General features: G+C 37.9%; 1 protein-coding gene across 1 annotated transcript in view; it reads left to right on the forward strand.

Annotated features, from left to right (window-relative positions):
• The first annotated feature begins 942 nt into the window (after positions 1 to 942).
• The window catches only part of ONECUT3 (one cut homeobox 3), a 122152-nt gene continuing 98599 nt past the window's right edge, over positions 943 to 24495 (forward strand). The window contains exon 1 of the mRNA XM_088474294.1: positions 943 to 1972. Coding sequence (XP_088330420.1) covers positions 943 to 1972 — 1030 coding nt within the window. The remainder of the gene's footprint in view (positions 1973 to 24495) is intronic.

Raw genomic sequence — 24495 nt, forward strand, 5'->3', positions numbered from 1 at the left:
AGTTCTATAGAGGGACAGATGTCTCACAGCAGCCTGTACTTCCATTAACAAGATGCATCTATGGGATAGTTAGCAAGGCTCCACCGCAGGTCATTAATATGGTTGTGTAGAGTACTATCGCCCTTACGTTTTAGTTTTAAAATATATCAATATATTTTAACAGCATGATGCTGTTAATTTATTCTTCATGTACATGCGTTCTAATAGTAATATCTATCTATCTATCTATCTATCTATCTATCTATCTATCTATCTATCTATCTATCTATCTATAATTAAACCAGTGTTATGTTAGATTGTATGTGTTTAGGCGCATATAACATTGTATAAAGGATACCACTTGTCTATCCAAGTATATAATAAATTGTCATAACGTAAATGGGTCAAGGCAAGCAGTCATGTGGAATTGCTATTATAAATCTTTGTCACTAATTTTAGGAATGAAATAATAACCCCCAGTCATTGCACAACCACAGCACCTGCCTGGTATGTTGGTCGTGGTGCCCTGTCCTAGGTCCCTGCACTGTGTGATGACCAGGAGTTGAAAAGAGAAAGGTACTTATCGATGTGCAGAGGGATGCTGACGTCAGGCTGAGCTGCTGTGAGACTGAGGCTGGCAGGAGGTCTGAGCCTGAGCTCCAATATTATCTGCAGCTTTTCAGCACTAGACACACCACAAAGCCAGGACTAGCACCATCAATTGGGGAAAGAGAGAGGACCTCCAGCCAGCAATCACACACAGCCATTGTATCCAAAGGAAGGAGGGGGAGAGGGAGAGAGAGAGAGAGGAGCAGGGAGAGCTCATCAAGTCATGCAGGATTGACTGCAAAGGGGAAGGTAATCGATGGCAAAGCTTTGAATCTGAATTAGCCTGGAAAGCAAAAGGAGAAGAAAGGAGAGGAGGAGGAGGAGGGGGCAAATACAAGCAAACCTGCGAGGAAGATGGAACTTACAATGGAGAATTTAGGGAACATTCACAGTATGTCCCATTCCCAAGCTGGAGAGTTAATGAGCTCCACACACAGCAGACAGGCTTCCCACAGGAATCTGGTATCTCACGGACGACCTGCTATGGTGACTAGCATGGCTTCCATCCTGGACGGAGGGGAATACAGAACGGAGCATACCTTGGCTGGCCCGCTGCACCCTGCTATGAATATGTCATGTGAGTCCCCATCGGGCATGAGCTTAAGCAGCACCTACACTACCCTCACCCCCCTCCAGCACCTGCCACCCATCTCCACGGTATCTGATAAGTTCCACCACCCGCACCACCACCACCACCATCATCACCACCATCAGAGGTTGACTGGGAATGTGAGTGGTAGCTTTACCTTGATGAGGGACGAAAGGGGGTTAACATCAATGGGCAATATTTACAGCCACTATCCCAAAGACATGGCAACCATGGGCCAGCCGCTATCTCCCCTGTCCAATGGCCTGGGCACTTTGCACAACTCACAGCAGTCACTGGGCCCTTATGGTCCGGGTGGACATTTAAGCAACGATAAAATGTTACCACCAAACGGTTTCGACTCCCATGCTGCCATGTTATCTAGGAGCGAGGACCATCTGACAAGGAGCCTGGGTGCTCCGGGAGCTGGCATGATGCCCCCTCTGAATGGAATGCATCCACATGGGCACCACCACACATCATCCAATGGCTCAATTCTTAGTGAAAGGGACAGACAAGCATCCACTTCTGGCTCTCAGGCTGGTGGCAATGGTCAAGTGGAGGAGATTAACACGAAAGAGGTTGCTCAAAGGATCACTGCCGAGCTGAAGAGATACAGCATACCCCAAGCCATCTTTGCTCAAAGGATCTTGTGCAGGTCTCAGGGAACCCTGTCTGACCTCCTGAGGAATCCAAAACCTTGGAGTAAGCTTAAGTCTGGACGAGAGACTTTCAGGAGGATGTGGAAGTGGCTACAAGAACCTGAGTTCCAGAGAATGTCTGCTCTGAGGCTGGCAGGTAAGAACATAGTTACTATTTTGCACATAACAGCGCAACTTCATGTAGAAATACTGTGTGTACACTACCCTGGGACAGGATTCGTATTAGTGTAAACTGTCACTGGCTACACACGTGTAGTAGATCAGGTTTTAAATAGGGACCACACACTTATGAAGCTGCAGCTCTACACCTTCTTGCCATTTTAAGAGAATTCCAAACGAATCTTTCATGTAAATCGGGATTCAGGATCATAAAATAATATGTTCACACTGTGTATTCACAGTGGTCTCTACAAGAGGTCTCTACAAATACCATATTACCAGCATGACTAATGACATGATCCTGACACAATTCATATTAGTTTTATACAAAAATGAGATACTACATCTGCACAATGTGACAGAATATTGCATTTGTTTATAAAACATTTCTATAACACAGCATAGTTTTACACTCACAACCCTCACTGCACATGATCATAATACATCCTGACAAACATTACCTGACTACCAGTCGTGATCATAATTCTACTACAATATGCACAGACAAAGGACACTGCAAATACTCAGCATGGCCTGACCGCTGGATATATTCGTAATACAATTTTATTATTCCATTTACAGTCACAATGCACAATATATATTCAATCCTTCCTATTATACCCTTTAGAGATATTTTATTATTTGCAGACTATTTAGCAAAGCAGTAAAGTTTACTCCAGATTAGTGGATCTGTATTTGCTTCCAATGGTCAATAAAAAGTTACCTTCCTTCTCTTATTTCGACATCGGTAGTGAATAAAGTTCTGCTAAACTGGTTTATTTATGAAATCATCTACTCTGGCAGAACACCTGCCCATGTCTCAACGATTGGACATAATTACAATGTAATTATGAAGTCTTGTTTTAAACAAAATGAACATTTTAGAGCATACCTGATAATGAAACATACCCATGCAGGAGCCTATACAATACTGGAGAGTTGGTAAATATTACACTTTACCCACAAGAACAATTTTCAGGGACAAATGTTCAAAACACTGGGACTGATTCTGGAAAATATGGACAGTTATCAATTATGCAAATACTAATTCATTTCCTTGTAACTCTGTAAATAGAAGATAACACTTTGCTCATACCCATCAAATAAACACTTATCAAACTTGCTTTTGACAGTAAGGACCTGGACATTGTATATAGCACAATATAGCACTATACATCCGATCCAGTTATGTAGCTTTACATCCAAAGGTTAAATGATCAACCATCGTTTTATTATCAAACTATTCACATAAATTCCCGAGCCTTCCACTTTCTTTGTTCTGTCACCCTGGATGAAGCGGGTCACACTGAGATATCCAGTAAGACTAACACATGCACAACCTGCTTATTCTGTAAAGGAACCTACAGAGCAGGACAGATCTCCTGGGGGACACCACAACAGGGGAAGGGAACGCATATGGTCAGTTTGCAAAAAATATATCAAACAACTAAAGAACTGCAACTGGTCACTACAATGCAGCATATATGGCAGCAATAAGGTAGATGTATAGTGGAAGGACAAGTACATCAGCTAAAAATTCGAAAGTTTCCATAAGTTAGTCTACTTTGGGGGCGCAGGTTATGGGGTCTAGTGATTATGGAAAGCATGTTGAATCAGAGAGGTAAGAATGTACCATGTGATAAGTGTGAGAGACAAGGAATATTCTGTGTAAGGAGAATAGTTTTATTTGTAATTATACAGTAGATAAATAATATAGTTACTAAATAGATTAGCAATACAAATATGTGGGTTGTAAGTGTAAAATTGAGGAAATGAGTAACATGATTTGCTAGCACTGGGTATAATAAGGGTACAAAGCACAAACTGGGTACAAAGCACGTGTGATACCTGACAAAGAAAAGCTTCTACTGAGCTAGAGCTGCCTGCATGGTCAATAACATGGCCGGCATGTGTCTGTATACCAGGATGGGGCTGTTAGTATAGAAGAGGATAAGTAGAGGTAATGTTAGAACATTTTGGAAAAATATGTAGTGTTATATAGGAAGAAATAAAAGTGTGGGCATCAGGAAAACAGAATCTCCTTCATAGATTCCTCTTTCAGCTGCTCACAGGCCTATCGATCCGTGCTAGGCCTCTTCATCTCACAAATGGCAGATCCAATCAATTATCTATAGCACACAGACAAGGCCACTAGGGACTTGTCCCTCTGTCCCACCGACTCTATCTCATCACAGCACTAGTCACAGTCCTGATCGCGCTCTCTCTCTCTCTCTCTCTCTCTCTCTCTCTCTCTCTCTCTCTCTCTCTCTCTCTCTCTCTCTCTCTCTCTCTCTCTCTCTCTATTCACTTACTGGTTTAGCTATACATTTATCTGTATCTAGTTATCTATCTATCTATCTATCTATCTATCTATCTATCTATCTATCTATCTATCTCATATCAATCTACGTATTGGTCTATCTATCTATCTATCTATCTATCTATCTCATATCAATCTACGTATTGGTCTATCTATCTATCTCATATCAATCTACGTATTGGTCTATCTATCTATCTATCTATCTATCTATCTATCTATCTATCTATGTATCTCATATCAATCTACGTATTGGTCTATCTATCTATCTATCTATCTATCTATCTATCTATCTATCTATCTATCTATCTATCTCATATCAATCTACGTTTTGTTCTATCTATCTATCTATCTATCTATCTATCTCATATCAATCTACGTATTGGTCTATCTATCTATCTATCTATCTCATATCAATCTACGTATTGGTCTATCTATCTATCTATCTATCTATCTATCTATCTATCTATCTATCTCATATCAATCTACGTATTGGTCTATCTATCTATCTATCTATCTATCTATCTATCTATCTATCTATCTATCTATCTATCTATCTATCTATCTATCTCATCTGTCTAAATGATCACTCTGTCTGTTACACCCCCCTCTCGCTAACTTTCTATTGTATTACTTATAATATAGGGGAGGTCATTTTACATTCATGTATCACAGTGTGTGTTTTCGGTTAATTATCTACTGTGTCATGTCGCTACTGTAGTGAAAGCGACAGGTAAAACTTTAATGCAGACCACAGATAATAGCAGCAAAAATTTAAATGTATAAAATCTACTTTTATTTTACAAAACCTAAAAAATATTGGAAATTTCAAGAAGCTTGGTCTCCACTGCATACAGTATATTCTTATATTTCATAGTATGCACGGCCAAATCGCGCATTTGTGTGACATAACTACAACTTTCGGAGGCACTCGTATTGTGTACAAACAATGACGATTCTATCCCATGTTCTTGCAGCACGTATGATGGCACATGTTATTTACTTATTTTTTAAATTTTAATCCCGAGTTAGCGACAGCATAAATAAAACAACATACACATTATATATTTCTTGCTGGTACACTGTAGATACAATGTTATGTATCCCATGGTTTCAGTGGAGGCCCAGAATGTTAAAGCAATGCTACTTTTTATGCCTTACAATATATGGCCATTATTAATAATATGGTCATAATTTGATATCAAACAGCGCAAAATCCTCTCGGATTGAAGTTTTGGAAAATCCGTACCTCAGAAGCTGCGCAATGTAATGTAAAGCGATTTTAGTATTCTTCTTTTCTCATTTTTCTGTGACTTGACACTTTGCACTGATTTTCCTTTTGGTTGTTCCATATTCTGCTATATCTTTTTCTTCTTAGCTCAAGATTATGGTCTGATTACTCTCCATCCTTTAAATTGAGGCAATGTGCGTATGCTGTATTCATATGCATTTAGTGTAATTCAGATGGCTGTAATTAGGGCAGGATAGTGGCATCCTTTAGTTCCAGTCAATGCCCTATTGAAAAGCAGTTAATAGAATGCAAATTGTTCTGGCTTTACAAGGTTCTGGTAAATAAAGATTTAAACACTGCCACAATTGGCTGTTTAAGTACCTCTCTTGTTCAATCTAATTGAGCAGTTTCAGTTTTATATCTTGTTCACAAATATAAAAATATAATTACCTGGAGACCACTAAGGTAATATCTGTACACTATATTAAGATCTACACAACGATACACGATGCCAATAGTCTCAAGTCTATAATAAACACATGTATATGTATCAATATATTTTATACACACGAAAACTATTTAATGACATTATATGTGCAGTACAGTACACATAACACATAATTTGTTAGGATATTGAATGTGTGTAATCAGCTCTGGGGTTGCTGCCACAAGAATTGACCAACATTTCCCTATGTACGTTTAATATGCCTTGCTAATATATTAATCAATGCTTCATAAAAATAAATGTATAAACCGCAGATTAATAATTAACCATGACTGTACGAGATTGCCTGCGCTGCTTACTGTTGTGGACTCTCTGCCGTTTGGAAATATAAATCTGCAGCGTGAGATGCGTAATCTGTTTACAGACATCTGTTGCAATATTTTGTAACACTGTGGCTACTATATTACTCCTTCGTCTCTACAAAATGTCCAGTACACATCCAAAGTGGAAAAAAGATTAGAAAATAGCAGTTCTAAACATTAGTTTTACAGAACCTAAATACATTAATTGAAGATGTTATTTGTTATGATTTTATTTAATTGAAATATTTTGTTTTACAGCGTAAAATGTGACTCATATGCGAGATTTTGAACAGATGTGGCATTAATTACTTTCACTAAATTCATTAACAAAGACATGATAGAGAAAGCAATATATGTACTGTAATACAAAGGGTGTACTGTAAAATGTTTACATATATGTTTACGCAGACACATCACAGACCTATATTGCTACACACAACCATATATAGATATAATATATGTTGTAGTGTAATATAATGAGGTCGGCACTATTGGGAAGATATAAGGGAAATCTGCATACCCTATTGCATATATACAATTCGCTGATCACATTTAAACTGGTAATTATATGGAAAGAGGAATTGGTTTGAGGTGGGAGAGGCATGCAAGAAGTGGATCAATAAATTCGAATTACTATCCTTAATTCATCACAGTCAAGAGGATCGATTTAATCTTTGGCTTCTTCAAATATTGTTTAGATTGCAAGTCTAAAGCGAAACTATATCATAGGATACACACACAAGCACACACAAGCACACACATATGTTCTATTTACAGATACACAAACACACATACTTAGATAACAGACACACACACACACACACACACACGCGCGCGCGCGCGCGCGCGCACACACACACACACACACACACACACACACACACACACACACACACACGTGCGTCTACATATGTGTGCGTATATATATACATATATATGTGTGTGCCACTATACGACGTGTGTGTTTATCAATGTGTGTGTATTAGGGCTATTGCAATACAAGGGGTGTGACGTTGGGCTCATTCCTTGTTTAGAAGCCCAAGGTTGATATTAGTTACGTTTTGTTAAAATATAGATTTTGTTAAGAGAAAAGAGTTCCACGGAATTATGCTGGTGATTTACTTAGTTAGATCAAATGATTGTCTAAAATATGTATATTTTAAGGCTCCTATAACTAGAAGATTTAAAATGTCTATTTTATTTATTGATACAGTTACTGTTCTCATTACATGTACAACTTCTCACTCTTACATATAAAATGTGTTTATGCTTATGCCAAAATAACGAGGACAGGAAACTTGCTGAGGTCGTATGGTGTAGTGCAAGCTTCGGGTAAGAACCTGTGGTGTGTGTTTGGGATTTCTTAGCCCCTTCAACGTGAGTGATTGTCACAATAAATCCATGTATACACTATTGATTGGAATTATTCCCCATTCTCCTTAATCTGTCAAAGCAGATCTGCATCTGGTTTTAGTTTTTAAAAGGTGAGTCTGCCATTTTCTCTGTGGGTTGGATGGGCCGAGATCGCATCAATATAATGTCAGCATGGATTTCATTAGTTAGAACCCCCATATTACATATATTTATTATTTTATCATTTTGTTAAATTCAGGTGCATGAGTTATTTTTGTCGCCGAAAGTCCATGCATGGTTTTCCTTAATCACGCAGGCTCTATGGTTGTCACTATTGGTATAATGCGCTCCTACTGTCATAGGTCATTTATTTAGCATACGTAGAAAGACAGACAGGTCTACAATTCACATCGTGTGGAATACAGCATTGTACTGCCTGATATATTTACATGACAGCATGCTACTTAATATTGTCCATGATAAATATGTTTGCTGTAAGATAAAGCAAGAAATGGTATGAATGGTGTGTAGTGATAACTAAGACAGGTGACCTACACTGTGGACACATGGGCTCTCTTATATAGTGTGTTTGTAGGAGAATTCTATAATTAATTTATTTTCAAGCCTCGAAGTCTGATATTCTCATAACATTTATTTTTGATCATTTTCATTTTTAGAGAGGATTGAGGAATTTTGAAGAAATGCTGACCATTCTATCATATTATGCACTACAGCAATTGCTTATTTACTATGGCAATCAAAAATATATAGGTGAAAAACTATGAGAACAAGAAATTCCTATGTGTATATTGCAATTGTCTTAAATTATAGTCACAGAAATAAAACTGTATTTGACAGTGACATCATCATTATGTTTTCAGTACATTTTTCCATGTATATATGAAAGAGTGAAACACAGCCTTATGCAGGTAATCAATTCATTAAATATCAATTTGTAAGGATTTATCTACATCAAATATCCATGTTCTCCAATACATTATGAGACGATTGATGACTTTCTAGTTGTACTGCAGTACAGAACAGAATAATGCCTGCCTATGCCACCACCATATGTGCTTTTGAAGTGTTATGCCTGGATATTGTGCACCAAGATGGCATCTCTGCAGATGAACCAAAGATTCAGCTGGTCAGTGGGTAGACTAAGGTGGACAGCAAAAACAAAATGGAAGATTTGGGACTCTGATTATTAGGGGAACTGATGAGCAAATGTGGAGACATGCCATATATTTGCACAGGGCCACAGGACATTTGTCAGAGCAAAAACATGCTTTAATTTTATATAGAGTCCTAGGAGCTCAGAATGGGATTGCTCTAAGGAGAGTTTGAATACCATGGCCTATAACAGTATTAATTATCATAATAGTTGGCCAATTTGGGCAACAGATTTGGATGTGAGATTCACATAAATAGTCATACTAGTCCTACAGTCTGTGCATAGTACACAGGGATCACAAAGACATTGCTGTAACTTTTAAGGGCCCAATTGAAGAAAACAATGTTTCAGCATGGTTAATCACAGAGGAACTACCTACTTAGTCATATTAAAACAGTCTCTGTATCAGACATATAGGTTCACACACCATCATATGCCAGTTATTTCTCAAGTTTGCATTCTATTGGAAAAATACTTTAAATACAGATGTCCACATTTTTGGCTCCAAAATGATGGCAGCCAAGACACTTGTCATCTATGCTAGCATCCAGTTATATTACCATTTCCTATGTATAGCCAAGCCAGGTAAAATTATTAAGATTTATGAGATTTCATGATCACAGGTGGTCTTTGGGCTATTAAGATGATAGCACATGGGGGGAAGGCACACTTTGTAATCAAACATAAATGTAACATTCACATGCTCTTTTTGCATGCTAGGTATGGTTGAAGAAACAAAGGTAGGTTCTATATGACTCCGTCCACAGATAATGTGTGTGAAAGCCAAGTTTAATATATGGTTGACTAAAGCATGCATATGTACTTACAGACACATTAGTGATCATATACTTAGATGAGTCAACACATTTTAGACTTGTCTCTTGTGGTTGTGTAGCATAAATACGGTTAACATACTATGATGTCGGCAGGGATATTGTGGAAATTAGTACAATGCATGATAATAATGTAATCAAAATCATGAAATCATCAAGAAAATGCAGTTGAAAGATGACCTTTAATGGGCTCTACTGTATATTTGGTCCTCTCGAAAATCTACTAACATTCCCTGACAAATTAGAAACTCATCAAACATAATTGACAGACTTAGCTCTTGGATTGAGTATGGAGACCAGACCATGTGGGAAAACCTTAACCCTCGAGTCGGTGCCCCTTTGGATGTAATTTTTTGTAAAAGAAGGTACAGATCTAACAACTGTATAATGGCACATCTTTTTTATATATTTTTTTAACCATACTAAAGGACCAGCCTTTATTAAAGACTTGCTGGTGTCATTATTAGTGCTATTATTAGCAACTCTTGTGGAATTTTTTTATTCTTTACAAATTTTGTTTATTATGAGAGATGAGCACTGCTATGAAATAAGACTGTAAGGAACATTGACTCTTTTCTGTCTAATAATTCTGCAAGTTACAGATCCCTATATAGTAATACACATGTATAAGTAGCGTCATAAGATGCTATCACAGCATCTTTCCAAAGAAAACATTAATGATTGCAAAATATAAAAAAATCTAACATTATTTTCCAAACATCTTATCTACTGTGTGCAAATAACTTCAAACTTAATAGCCATATGCCTGTGATTGTCCATAAATTTAGTTTTCAATATTTAATATTAAAACAAGGGTCTAAATTACTTAATTCCACACACTTTGGTGAACAATTGTTTCATAGGAATAACTGAATTGCTGGGAACTGTCCTTATGATGGCATGATGTTTACCTGAAAATTTTGTTTTGGTAATTCTTTTCATGTGTTTAGAAGTTCTACCAAAAAGTTAGGTAGTTAGGTTATTTCACATAGTGCCATTGGCACTGTCACCTTGACCCTGCACACTATTTTACTTAATTATAACAATTTATTTGTTCGGTTAGTCAAATGTTTTTATCTACTGAGTTTGAATATCGGTAGCAGCAACATTTCCTTGCCACTGCTGTCCTCTAATACCCTTTTCGTATTGAAATGCCAGGTTGCACCTAGGATTTTGTTCACACGTCTATTCCCGGTTTCGACTCGGCTGAGACCCCTTTCAGACTGGCGGCCTGACGCGGCTTATATATGTCACAGCCATAATGTCCTGAGCCGGTGCTTGAGGATGAGATCATCTTCAATCACTGGTTCTTCGTATGCTGTGAATGGGACCGAGGTCGCATCAACCTGGGTTACCCGTTCACTCAGCATCGCGAGTCGGGATGAACCCGTGTTCAACCCTACTTGTTACCAGGGTTGAAATCCCGGGTTCTCTAGACCTGGCTTATTTCAATCTGGATCTTTTACACTGCACAGTAATAACCCGGGTTATTGCTGCAAGTGTGATAGGGGGTGTTAGAGAGGAGTTATAATCACCTTCATTTATTTTATTTTCCCTTTACTTTTTTTTTAGCCCCAGATTTGCAAAACTTTTTGCTGGTTCACAACATTTTTAAATTCCTATAAAAAAACAAAACTCACTGAAGCATTTTGTGTATCTCTACATATTACTGTGATCCCTGCCTCATACATTCATGTGATGCTGTGTGATCTCTGCACAGATGAGGGATCAAGTTTGTGCAAATGAAGAATGCATGTGAGTAAAAGCTCTTTATGTTTCATTCACATGGCTAGTTGAAAAGGTAATTGTGTGAAATGAAGAGGATTATGGACTAACCTATAACTATTTATAAACTTACTTTGCATCAATGCAGTACTATGATGTTTTCACTATTTATCTTTATTGAGCCACTAGGGACCAATATTGACTTTCACCTGGGACTAATTGGTGGACCAATACTTTTGAGTTACATGTGAGTGGCCTTCCATTGTTTATCAGGAGAACATCACTATATATTTTATTATAGTCTCATGATTGCTTCTTTATTTTTGTTTCAGAGGCCTTCTTTTAGGCGTTTAGTATATCGCTTGTGATTTTGATGTTTTTTTTCTATTCTTGCTGTTATTTATGTTACTGAATCTTGAACTGGAAATATTTAGAGAATGGAACATTTGTTCTTAAATATGGATTGGATATCTCTAAATGCTTTAAATATGTCAAAGATGGTTTACCTTTTGTGTCCCAAGTAAAAGTAATTTTTATATGACTACAAATATATATGGAGTCATACAAATATTCTATATGTATGGATTACACCGTGATCATGTTATAAAGAAAACAAATGCTCCATTCGTTATAGTTCATTTTATCTTTTACTATTAATTGAATCATATAAAAAAGTAGTTTCGTTTTTTATAGGTTTTGCAGTACTTTTCAAATTGTGACTTAACCAACATAAGTAAATATAAAGTAAATATAAAGTAAAGCTTTGTACTTTTCAACAAATTTGGTAACAATCAGTTGATTAGTCCAGTTTAATGTCATTGACAAATTATGGATGTTACCTATAGCTACCCACCAGGCCAACATGGCTGAAGTCTGATATGTCTTAGGATAAAAAGAAACATACTTCTCTGTTATGACTTATGGCCTGCACAGTTAGGGCAAGTAGGATTACTAGGCCAACCATTAATAGGGTTGTCAACTTTTGGATGAACACAAATTTTAAATAATTTTTATTGAAAACCTCCCTAATTATCCAAAGCCGAGAGTCAGTTAGCATTGAAGATTGCTCATTTTCACTGTTGTGTAATTAATCTTTTAACACTCCACCCATAACTCTTACATAGAACTGTATTGCAGATCCATGGATGGGCTGAGTGCCCCAGTGTCGAGAGCCATGGCATGAGGATAGTTAGGATGTGTTTGCTATACTATATTGGAAGTATATCTGAATGATAAGCCTGTAACATACGTAATACAAATGCTTCTTAGTTGCACTGCAATGAAATGCAGGTTACATGTGCCGTTTTTGTAATAAAAGCAAACATCATGGAGGCAATATGTACATTTCACATGTGTCAGCTTTCAAATGGTTAATTTGGACATTTGGAAGTAGAAGAATTAGAGTAAAATGCCCATACTGATTGTCCCAAAGTTTTAAAAGCCCACTAAAGGAAAATATACAATTTCCTGTTATAAATATTATAGCAGTTACAAAAGCTTGAAAGCCTCATAAGATCAGTTCACTGCCAGCCAGCCACAATACATGGGTATGTGTCCATTGCTAAAGGATATGTTGATAACCCTAGTAGGTATGGACATATGTGTGTGCATGGTGCACACACATCTGAAGTTGAAAAGCCTTAATGTGCATTTCTGTATTGCACTTTATCGATGTAAATGATGCCTTTGGTTAAGAAAAGCTATAAAATATATATTTTAAGTCATGAAAATGTAATGCTGAATCCTTCCACATGCTTACTAACAGATAGTCTGTCATGCATAGGGGGTGTGGAATGGGAATCGGTATGTAATGCTGGCTGTCGGAATGCCTCCTGTCAGAATCCCGATGGTTGGTATCCCGACGGGTTGGGTTAGTATACTTACCCTCCGCCCCTTCCCCCCTTAACCTTAACCCTCCCTTTTTGTAGCCTAACCCTAACACTCCCCACTCCACACCCTAACCCTAACCCTCCCCATTAGTGCCTAAACCTAAGTCTCCCCACTTCATGTCTAAACCTAACCCTTCCCCCTTAGTGACTAACCCTAACCGTCCCCCCTAGGGGTGCCTAAACCTAATGCCCCCAAAACCTAACCATAACTCCGCTATGCTCTCTAAACCTAACCCTTCCCCCCCTGTGGCTAAAGCTAAGGGCGCCAAGGACTTACCTCATTCGGGCTGGCATCCTTCAGCGTTCTGGCATCGGGATTAAGATTAGGCAGTATATTGACGCCTATCTTAAATCCCTCGTCGAGATTCCCCTGTCGTTGCTGGTCTCATAACTACATTCTGTGGAATGTAATGTCGACATTTGGATTGTTGACATCAGAATGTTAACATAGTCTAAATGTTGATATTCAGAATGTCTACATGGACATTATGTTGACATGTGACATATCAACATGCAGAATGTTAAAAAGATCATATTGTCAACATTGTGTGTGATGACAGTCGGCATGTCAACATAGTGTTTTTACAGCGTTAGAGCCCTAAACCCAACCCCAACCATGGCCCTAACCCTAAACCTAACCCTAAATATAACAGTGACATGAATTGTCGACATTCACATTATGCCTATGTCAACATTGTGAATGTTGAGATGTTCACTGTCCACATTTCAACCATGTCGACATAATGATTACTTACCGTACATAGAAAGTAAGATATTACTCAAGACCAGACCTTTACTTAAAAATATTGTGCCTTTGAAACATAAATATATATTTTTGAATGATTTTAGCAAGTGCTTTTTAAACATGATCATTTTAACATTAGGTTTATTCTATTTAAGAAAGCAATAAATTCTCAAATTTGCCAATGCAACCTCTTTACATAGTGAATTCAATATTTTAAGTGGTGCGTATTATGAAGGGTAAATTCTGTTACTGAAAAGAAAATCTCCTCTTTCACTAATATCAATGGATGACCATGTGTCCTTTGTATATACCCAAATCCCAAGATAGTTATTTGTATTGATCGTGAATATATTTGTATATAGTTATTAAGCATTGCAACCCCAATTACTGCATTTTATCATTGTATATTCTGTACTATATACATCCAATCTAAATCTTTTTTTCTCTTAAAATATTTTGTACATCCGACTTTTGAACACTTTTTCACATTTTATTTAATTCTACGTTACAAAAAAGTGTGGCTAGTTTTTAATCTCACAATTTATAATAGGCATATATTCTTGGATATATAAAAATGTAAATGTTTATGAAATGCTTTGGATACTGTACCAAAACACTGCTGTTAATTTAAAAACTGCTCAAGAGATTAAAGTGCTTGTGTGACATCTTATCCGTTATTATTCTAAAAGTTCATTATTTAATATTGGAGTGATTAGTTGTTGTGTTTTAAATGTAGAGTGAAAGGTGCCTGCATGACACCAGCCTTACTGCACCAAGGTGGTTGACTTGTCATCATTACCTGCAGGAAAACTACATTAGTAGATATCATCCGAATTGTTAAAGAACACAATAAAACTGAAAGGCATAATGGCTTTAGAAATTCTTTTTTTTAGATAACTAGAGTCAATGAAAATATACTAAAATACAGGATATTATTTGCTCATGTCCATTAATTCACACATAGACTAATGCTCTTCCTTTCTACCACAAGAGCATTTCTAATGCCGGGTGTATATAGTACCAGCCTACATCCCCCACACTTCCACCACTTTTTTTTAGTAACCTTGAGCTGTCTTTTATAGCTATTCCCTGGGCAGAAAGTTCTACAGTATTACCAGAAAGCGTATTCACCTTAGAGCATAACTTCCATACCACTCTCTCCCCTGTGGGATTCTATTCCCATCATTTCATTTGCATTTTCCATGCAAGATGCTAATTGCATCACTCAGAGCCATACACCGCACACATGAAATGATCTAGCCTTTCTTTTTCTTTGTGGTTTCATGTAAATTGTATCTTGTATATGTCCTCAGCTGCATCTCTGAAAGTCTTTCTGCAATGCAGGGAATTATAGATATTCTCTAAAATGATCTGTTAAATAGAGCAGATATATATATTTTGCCTGCAATAATTTTATATTTGTTATATTTATTTTTTATCCTTACTGTTTAATATGATACTGAAGAACATGGAAGATTCCTATGTCCTACTGTGTCATGTACAGCTATGTATTTATTTAACAACTAGCGACTCACCTCAGCTTCGCACAGGAGCAAATTTGAATTTACTGCAATAGTCTTTTTTAACAAAGGTCTTAAAAAATTTCCTTATAGACAATATTAGTCATTTTTCTGTCAACATGAAAAGATTTAATTTTGATGTGATACGCAAAAGGGCCATTAAAGTTGTCCATGAGAAAAACAGTCTCCTCTTAGGTCAACTCCGACCATGTTAAGTCCCTGTACTTTATTTTGTTGTGATGCCAAAGCAGACTCTTACCGGGAATTGGACTAGTTTGAAATGAAAGAATAATTTTTCACCTAAATGAAATAGGAACGGAAAAAAAAGGGAAAAAGTGAAATTTTGTGTCAGTAAACAGGGCTTACTTCAATTTTTCAGGAGAAATCAGATAATACGTATAAATCTCTATATGGTATAAAATAAAGTCCATTGTTGTGATAGATCTTTAACGGTTTAGGCATGGTGCGTACACACTGGGCGATAAAGTGGACGACTGAACGATAACGATATCGTTATCGTTCAGTCGTCCACATTATCGTCCATTTTTAACCCCAAAAAGATGAACGATGACGACGACGCGCGTTCCTGCGGGTCGTTCGTCATCATCGTTCATCGGGCTGACATGCAGGCCAACCTGACGATCTCGTCAGGTTGCTGCATGTCAGGGAATGGGGGAGAGAGCCCGGCGCTGAATGATATCGTTAATGATATCGTTCAGCGGCTGTGCTCAATGTCATGAACGACATTGAGCACAGCCTGCCGGGGACAACACTACACGATATCGCTCAGGGAGCATATCGTGTAGTGTGTACCCACCATAAGCAAATAAATTGCTCGGGTGTCCAGCCCCAAACTGGTCAGCCCAGGGCTGGAAGCTCTTGGAAATTTGGGACATCCCCAAAAAATGGGGTCTTCCCTCCTGATGGACAAACCAGCCCTTGGTGGTGGTGGGTGCGGGGGTAACTGTAATAAAAGAGTTAATATTGTTCTTTACCAGCAACCTACAAGTCCCAGCAAGCCTGCCCTGACATGATGACAGTTGTGGAACAACAAGTGCCAGCATGCCCAGATATTAAGGGGTTACTGGTACTTCTAGCCTGCTTATAAAAAGATATTAAAATAAACACAAAGACACACACCCCGAATATTATATACAGTTATAAAAAAAAAACCACTCCCCCACACATCCTATATCCACCATTTTATTACTTATAAATGCAGGGATCACATCCTCTTTGATCAATTTAGGCATCCACGGGACCTTTGGAAAACACAAAATGCTGAACTGTCACCAATGAAAGGACCCATCGCAGAGTGACAGTTTACTCCTGGTTACTCCATAGAAGTGAATTGGGAGGCACTGATTGGCTCAGACCGGACTCTGCCATAGCAACTGTTCCTATACTCTCAGATATAGGTGGAACCTCACATAGTTTTTCTCCCCTATTTTCTAATACCAGATCAGGCTCAGAGGTCCAGGGCTGGTTGTTGATTTGGGTAGGCACGCCACACATTTTTTTGTAAATTAACCATTTCTTCTACTTTTAACATATAATGAATGTAACCCTGGGTAAGGGTTAAAGTGATGCATAAAAGAGAAAATAGATGTCTAAGAATGAGTTAATAATAACTATATCCATAAATACGGTATGGTATGGTGAAATGAGTGTTATAACCTACATTAATTGTTATAACAGAAAAATGTATGTGAAATTCATATAGGATATGAGGTAAAAATATATTTCATTCATCTATTTACAGCAAAATGCCATTTATGAGGTAAATGTTAAATATAATATAGGGATATATGTGATGTGATGTAAATATAAGTAAATATGTGGAAATGTATGTACCCTGTGCATGTTAGATATCTATGATGCCAGTGGACTTTAGTGCTTCATGCTGCAAATATACATTTCACAGACATTGGTGATAGTTGCAGAAGGGGGTGGAGTAATATAGGTGGGAGTGAATTGGTTCCTGTCAGGAAAAGAGGATCCGGTGAGAGGGAGGATATATAACAGCTGTTAGCAGCAGCTGACTGTTAGTCTCCTGATCCCTCCCTCCAGTGCCTGCCCTCCTGTGACCTGGGCAGCCAGTGAGCAGCGATATCCCTACAGTATATTTAACATTTACCTCATAAATGGCATTTTGCTGTAAATAGATGAATGAAATATATTTTTACCTCATATCCTATATGAATTTCACATACATTTTTCTGTTATAACAATTAATGTAGGTTATAACACTCATTTCACCATACCATACCGTATTTATGGATATAGTTATTATTAACTTATTCTTAGACATCTATTTTCTCTTTTATACATCACTTTAACCCTTACCCAGGGTTACACGAAGCCTGCACAGATCATATTGATCTGTGCAATACTTTTGGCCCGCCCATAAAGGCAGAGCTGCTTCAGACTCCTGATATTCCCAGGGTTAGTGGGAATATGATTTTACCAATATGTTCTACATCTTTACGTTATGTGTTATAACAAGTCTGCCAAATTGTTGTTTTATTTCACAGGCAGCCACCATGTAGAATCATTTGGCCTTACAGCATGAGCACAAATCTTTGATTAATACCACTGGCATCACTAGGGGGCTGCGGGCCGCACTGGGAGACACCATCCGAGGGGGTGACACCAAAATAGCAGAGCTGCTCTGCTATATTGTTGTCACACCGTCGGATGGTGTCACTGAGCAGCCACACAGCAAGGAAAGGCTGTGGTCTGCCCCAGCAGCTTCCTGAGTGATAAATAAGGGGGGGCGTGACATGTGGTCATGCTCCCAAGATTGGCACACAAAAGGGGACGTGGCTTTGCAGAGTGAGGGCATGCCCTCTTGCACGTGCACGTGCCTTCGGCACGCATGGATTACAGCCGATGCCACTGATTATTACACAGCCGTGAGCCCCATATGGCCCATATGGTAAAAGAGCTTTATACCATTTAGAAATAGTGAAGCTAGAGCATCCTAAATTAGAGTTGTGTGTAAGTGCATGGGTATGACATCATTTTGTGGTCCACATATAATTTGTCACATTGTGTATGCACCCAATATATACCAGCATCTTGAACTGCACCTATCTGCCACTTGTACTTTTGTTTCAGCATGCAGACACAGATGTCCAAACACAAACTATGCATGCCTCTTTAAGATACATTTGCATATGAGGTGAAACATGTCCTTGAAATTCGTGCCTTACCAAGTGTAAAGTTTCTGCAAGACGGGGGCAGTTTTTGAGCAGATGATGATAATGTTTCCTTTATATTTGTCCCAAACGCATCTGGACTCTGCATAAAAGCTTGCATGTACAGTATCCTGGGATACAAACAACAAAACTTAGATTTTGTACTGGAATCAAAAGTTACACTAGGTGTGGAAATCAGTATTTTGGCAAATGTATCAACAAAGTCTCTCTTTTTTAAATTCTTAATTTTTATTTGAATAGTGCAAACAGATTTAATAATTCACATCAGCCCATGCATAGTGACAATTACATGATAAATAATGTAACACATAAACACATATGCTAATATTACTTTAACAGTACCATAGCTCCCAGGGGAAACCCACAGTCCCAAACACTGCATTTACCATCCAATGTTTTAAACAAAATTAAGTTAATATATTTGTCACTTGAAATAAAGGCAACCCAGACCTCCACTTAATATCAGCAGTTAAATAAGAAGATGAAATAATCAGAATGATAAGAGAAAAAGTAAAAGAAAAACAGGCAAAACAAAAACAGCGAGACTGGCGAGTCACGTGTGACAGGGGCTTTTCACATTTTTTCTGGATGAATAGATTAGGGGAGCATATGGGGTCTAGTTGCACATAAATTCAATCCAGCCGCATCTAGTGATTTTTTTTATGTATTGCGGATGGAATACTCATCTTTTTGAGCATACACACAATGCAGAGCCATACTCCTCTCATCCATTTCTTCTCAGATGAAAAAAAGGCATTTTAGGGTGTCAACCAGTGGCGGCTCCAGAGGTGAGACTGCAGTGCAGTCCAAAATTCAAATAGGGGAGGCACACCAACTGTCATTCCAAACATTGCCAGCTTGGACTCACTGGCAGTTGCAGTCCCTATTTGCATTTTGTATTACGCTGCAGACCCACCTCTGGAGTCGCCACTGGTGGCAACTGTGAGGCAACTATGCGAACGCATGCAAGAGAATGTTTTGTTGGTGTGCCAGCGTGTGTCATGGGCGTGTAGCCAGAGTTTCTTGCGTATGTATTGTGAATGCTAAATTCCATTGCATATCCTGCACCTAGCATGGGGTAGATGTCACTGCTGAAGGTAATGATTATGCCTCCTTTCACAGACAGAAGAGTGAAACAGTGCAATCGTATGGATACATACGAATTTGAATGTGCTTATGGTCACATTAGCATTCTATTTGCATTTCATTTGTGTGAGGGTCCATAGATGTGTTCGCATAACATACGACTCAGAATCAGGCCCATGAACCACAAACTACCCAATGAGGTACCCACTTGTGATGTGCACACCTGTACAAAAATCCACATATACCGACTGTATATATATACAGTGGTGCTTGAAAGTTTGTGAACCCTTTAGAATTTTCTATATTTCTGCTGAAATTTTGCCTAAAACTACCTCAGATTTTCACACAAGTCCTAAAAGTAGATAATTATTATCCTTTATTTATATGGCGCCACAAGTGTTCCGCAGAGCCTTACAAAGTACATAAACAATAATTTGACAACATACTTACAGTACAAAATAGGACAAGGACATGGATAATATACATTGATACATAAGTGACCATAACACCTAGATATGCAACAGAGCGTGAGCAACCAAGTGTTAGGTGCCCTGGTGGGGGGGTAAGAAGTAGATGAAAGTAAAGTAAGGAGAAGCACAAGAGGGTAAAGACCCTGCTCGTAAGAGCTTACATTCTAAAGGGGCCAGGCAGACAAACAAGTGTGACACAGATGGGCTAAACGGAGGAAGGAGCATGTTGCAGCAAGTTAGGGTGGGAGCTGGAAGGCTTTGATGAAGTAGTGGGTCTTGAGAGCCCGTTTGAAGGATTGTAAAGTGGAGGAGAGTCTGATAGGGAGAGAGTTCCAAAGGTCGGGAGCAGCACGGGCAAAATCTTGGAGGCGGGAGTGGGAGGAAGTAATCAGTTGACATGAGAGGTGGCATAGATAAAGAGAACCAAATCAAACAACTGAGACAAAAAATTACACGTGCTCATTTTTTTATTGAGGAAAATGATCCAATATCATATATCTGTGAGTGGCAAAAGTATGTGAACCTTTGCTTCCAGTATCTGGTATGGCCCCCTTGTGCAGCAATAACTGCTTCTAAACGTTTCCGGTAATTGTTGATTAGTCCTAAACAGCTGGCTTTGCACAATTTTACCCCATTCCTCCATATAAAACAGCTTAAACTCTGTTATGTTGGTAGGTTTCCTCCCATGAACTGCTCGCTTCAGATCCTTCCACAACATTTCGATTGGATTAAGGTCAGGACTTTGACTTGGCCATTTGGTTGAAAGACTTGTGTGCTTTGGGTCGTTATCTTACTGCATAACCCACGTTCTCTTGAGATGCAGCTCATGGACAGATGTCCTGACATTTTCCTTTAGAATTTTGGTATAATTCAAAATTCATTGTCCAATCAATGATGGCAAGTCAACCTGGGCCAGATGCAGCAAAACAGGCCCAAACCATGATACCACCACCACCTTGTTTCACAGATGGTAGGAGGTTTTTATGCTGAAATGCAGTGTTCTCCTTTCTCCAAACATAACGCTTCTCATTTAAAACAAAAAGCTCTATTTTGGACTCATCTGTCCACAAAACATTGTTCCAATAGTCTTCTGGCTTGTCCAGGTGATCTTTAGTTCACTGCAGATGGGCAGAAATTTTACTTTTGGAGAGCAGCGGCTTTCTCTTTGCAAACCTGCCATGCACACCATTGTTGTTCAGTGTCCTCCTGATGGTGGACTCATGAACATTAACATTAGCTAATGTGAGAAAGGCCTTCAGCTGCTTAGAGGTTACATTGGGTTCCTTGGTGACCTTATGAATTATTAGATGCCTTGCTCTTGGCATGATCTTTGTTGGTTGACCACTCCTGGGAAGGGTAATAATGGTCTGGAATATCCTCCACATGATCGGTATGACTGTTCATTTGTGGGGTCCATACTCTTTAGAGATGGTTTGTAACCTCTTCTTCTGAGGTCCTCAGAAATCTCTTTTGTTCATGGCATGATACAATTCCACAAACGTGTTGTGTACATCAGTGTTTGATAGATATTTGTTCTTTTAAAAAGACAGGTTGTACACTCACACCTGATTGTCATCCCATAGATTGAAAATACCTGACTCTAATTTCACCTTCAAAATATCTGCTAATCCTAGAGGTTCACATACTTTTGCCACTCACAGATATGTGATATTGGATCATTTTCCTCAATAAAAAAATGAGCATGTCTAATTTTGTCTCATTTGTTTGATTTGTTTCTCTTTATTTAGTTTTAGGACTTGTGTGAAAATCTGAGGTAGTTTTAGGCCAAATTTCAGCAGAAATATAGAAAATTATGAAGGGTTCACAAACTTTAAAGCACCACTGTAGATATACTGTATGATATAGGTCATAATCCTTATGATAACCAGATGAGACCTGTTGTATGGTTCAGTTATTTAGAAACAATAGAATAACATTGGAATATAGATTTAGTATGTTATTGCTTGTTTAAGTGTTGCTACTCGATTGTAAATAAGTGTTCTGCATTACAGACACAAGAGTACCCAGAGGCAAGTTCCATCTATGAAGGTTCTAATATCTGAATCATTCAGTTGGTCGGATATTTTTGTCAGTGCATTAATAAAAAAAACCTAATTGAACCAACTCAAGTTTTCAGTCTGAGTGAATAAAAACCCATATTACCTCATAATTTATTTATCGTTCTGGTCCGCCCTAGATTATTGCTGGAGCACTTACAGTAGAATAAAAAATGGAGACTCCATATAACCATGGCCAGTGGCCAAGCTAGGGACATTCTATTGGTCCAGATACCTTTAGATTGGGTACAAACAATAAAAAATGGTTTCTGACCAGCTTGCACTCACAAAAATGAATCAATGGGAAAAAAACAACAATGAGAACAAGAGAAAAAGGAAAAAGAAGAAACAAATTAGAATTTTTTTTTAATGTAAATTATAACTTCCTAATTTTTACTTTAGTAGTCCCCATGTAAAACACACAAAGAACCACAGTGAGTCAACTAGTGATTCCCAAAAGCCACCACAAATATTTTTTGAATGGGGTTTTTTACACAATCATATTTACAATGATATATGAAAAGAAAATATACAAAATAGTGTAATATTGTTAACCAAGAGAAGATCATAGTTGATATTATTGCACTCACCCTTTTCAGGGATATAATCAGCCTTAAGTGTAATGGAGATATACGTATCGTCCAAGCTTTTCCTTGATGTCATATTCCAATTAAAAGGCATAAGCATGCAACAAAGGAATTGTTTGATACGTCATCTTCAGTGGTCTTCTTTATGGTGTTGGGTGACACCTTTTGGTCCCTGTTTAAGTTAGCTGCTCCACAGGTTGCACATTAGTGAGTTATTACATATATTTTTGGTGTCTTTAGATTGGGGTTGCGGGGTGGGGGAGGTTGAAGTAGGATTGTTAAAGGTGTTGCCCACACTTGTGTTACTGTGGAATTACATAGGTCAGAGATAAGCCAGTACTAATGTAGGAGTTAGGACCAGCAGCAAGTGTACTGTTGACAGAATTGCCCAACATCGACCTAGTGAAAGCAGTCAGAGCAGTCTTTAGGGAAGCCAAACAGGTAACTCATAACTAACAGGTGTAAGCAGTGCTGCTGAGAGGACCAAGGACCACTCCAACTGTGTAGTTTACTGACTGGGATGGCATAACTGAGCTGATTCAATGGGACCCTTGATTGCTGCAAGCTTACATTGACTCAGACTTTTGGCAAAAGGTTTCTTCAGCATGTTCTACCTTATTAAAATGGAGCGCTGGATATATATGACAGTGGACAGTATCTGCTGATGGTAGTACAGATGGCTGTACTTAGTGTGTGTAAAGCCGGACTGTCTGTGAATAACAAGGGACTCTGTCTTAGTCCCGGCTGGGCAGCAGTATCTGTGTGATCAACTCAGTCTGAAGTAGTCCTGGAGGAGGTGCTGCAGGTAAATAAGTTGGGTATTCAGCATGTACTCTAACGTGTTTCATTGCCTCAGTAAATTCATCAAAGGGATAAAGAATCTAGTAATGTCAGGTGAATGAGAAGAGCATGTACAGTATATAACCTCCCCATAATTGGTAATTAGTCACACCTGAAATACATTTAGAAAATCTGATGTTTAAAGGACTCAAGTAGAATTTGAAAGGTAAAAATAGATATATAAAAAGCAAACATAGCTATATGTATCAAAAATAACAATTAATTAAATAAATAAATATTTAAAATAACTGAAATAAATATCAAAATATTATTCTAAAAATAAAATAAGTGATGGTATAGTAGTCAGAACTACAGTAATTATAAAAAATGTACCTTGTTGTTTAACAACACTAACCATGAACATAATTTGAAAATCTTTACATGTGTAATTTAATAATAAATAAACACAATAAAAAAAAGAAAAAGGGCATTTGTTTTAATCTTAAATTCACATTGAACAGTAAAGTCTTGACAACACTATCATGGTGACCAATTACACACCCAGTACATGAAAAATTCTAGATCATATTCCTTGCAGGTAGAGATAAAAATTCTGTTAGATGACCTTTTACACCCTAAGTGACAATGAAAAAACACTAAATAGGTATTGATGATAAGTGAAACAAATTATGACCTGTCAATGTG

The sequence above is a fragment of the Taudactylus pleione genome, unplaced genomic scaffold (assembly GCF_031769625.1).
Source record: "Taudactylus pleione unplaced genomic scaffold, aTauple2 ptg000152l, whole genome shotgun sequence".
Lineage (NCBI taxonomy): Eukaryota > Metazoa > Chordata > Amphibia > Anura > Myobatrachidae > Taudactylus > Taudactylus pleione.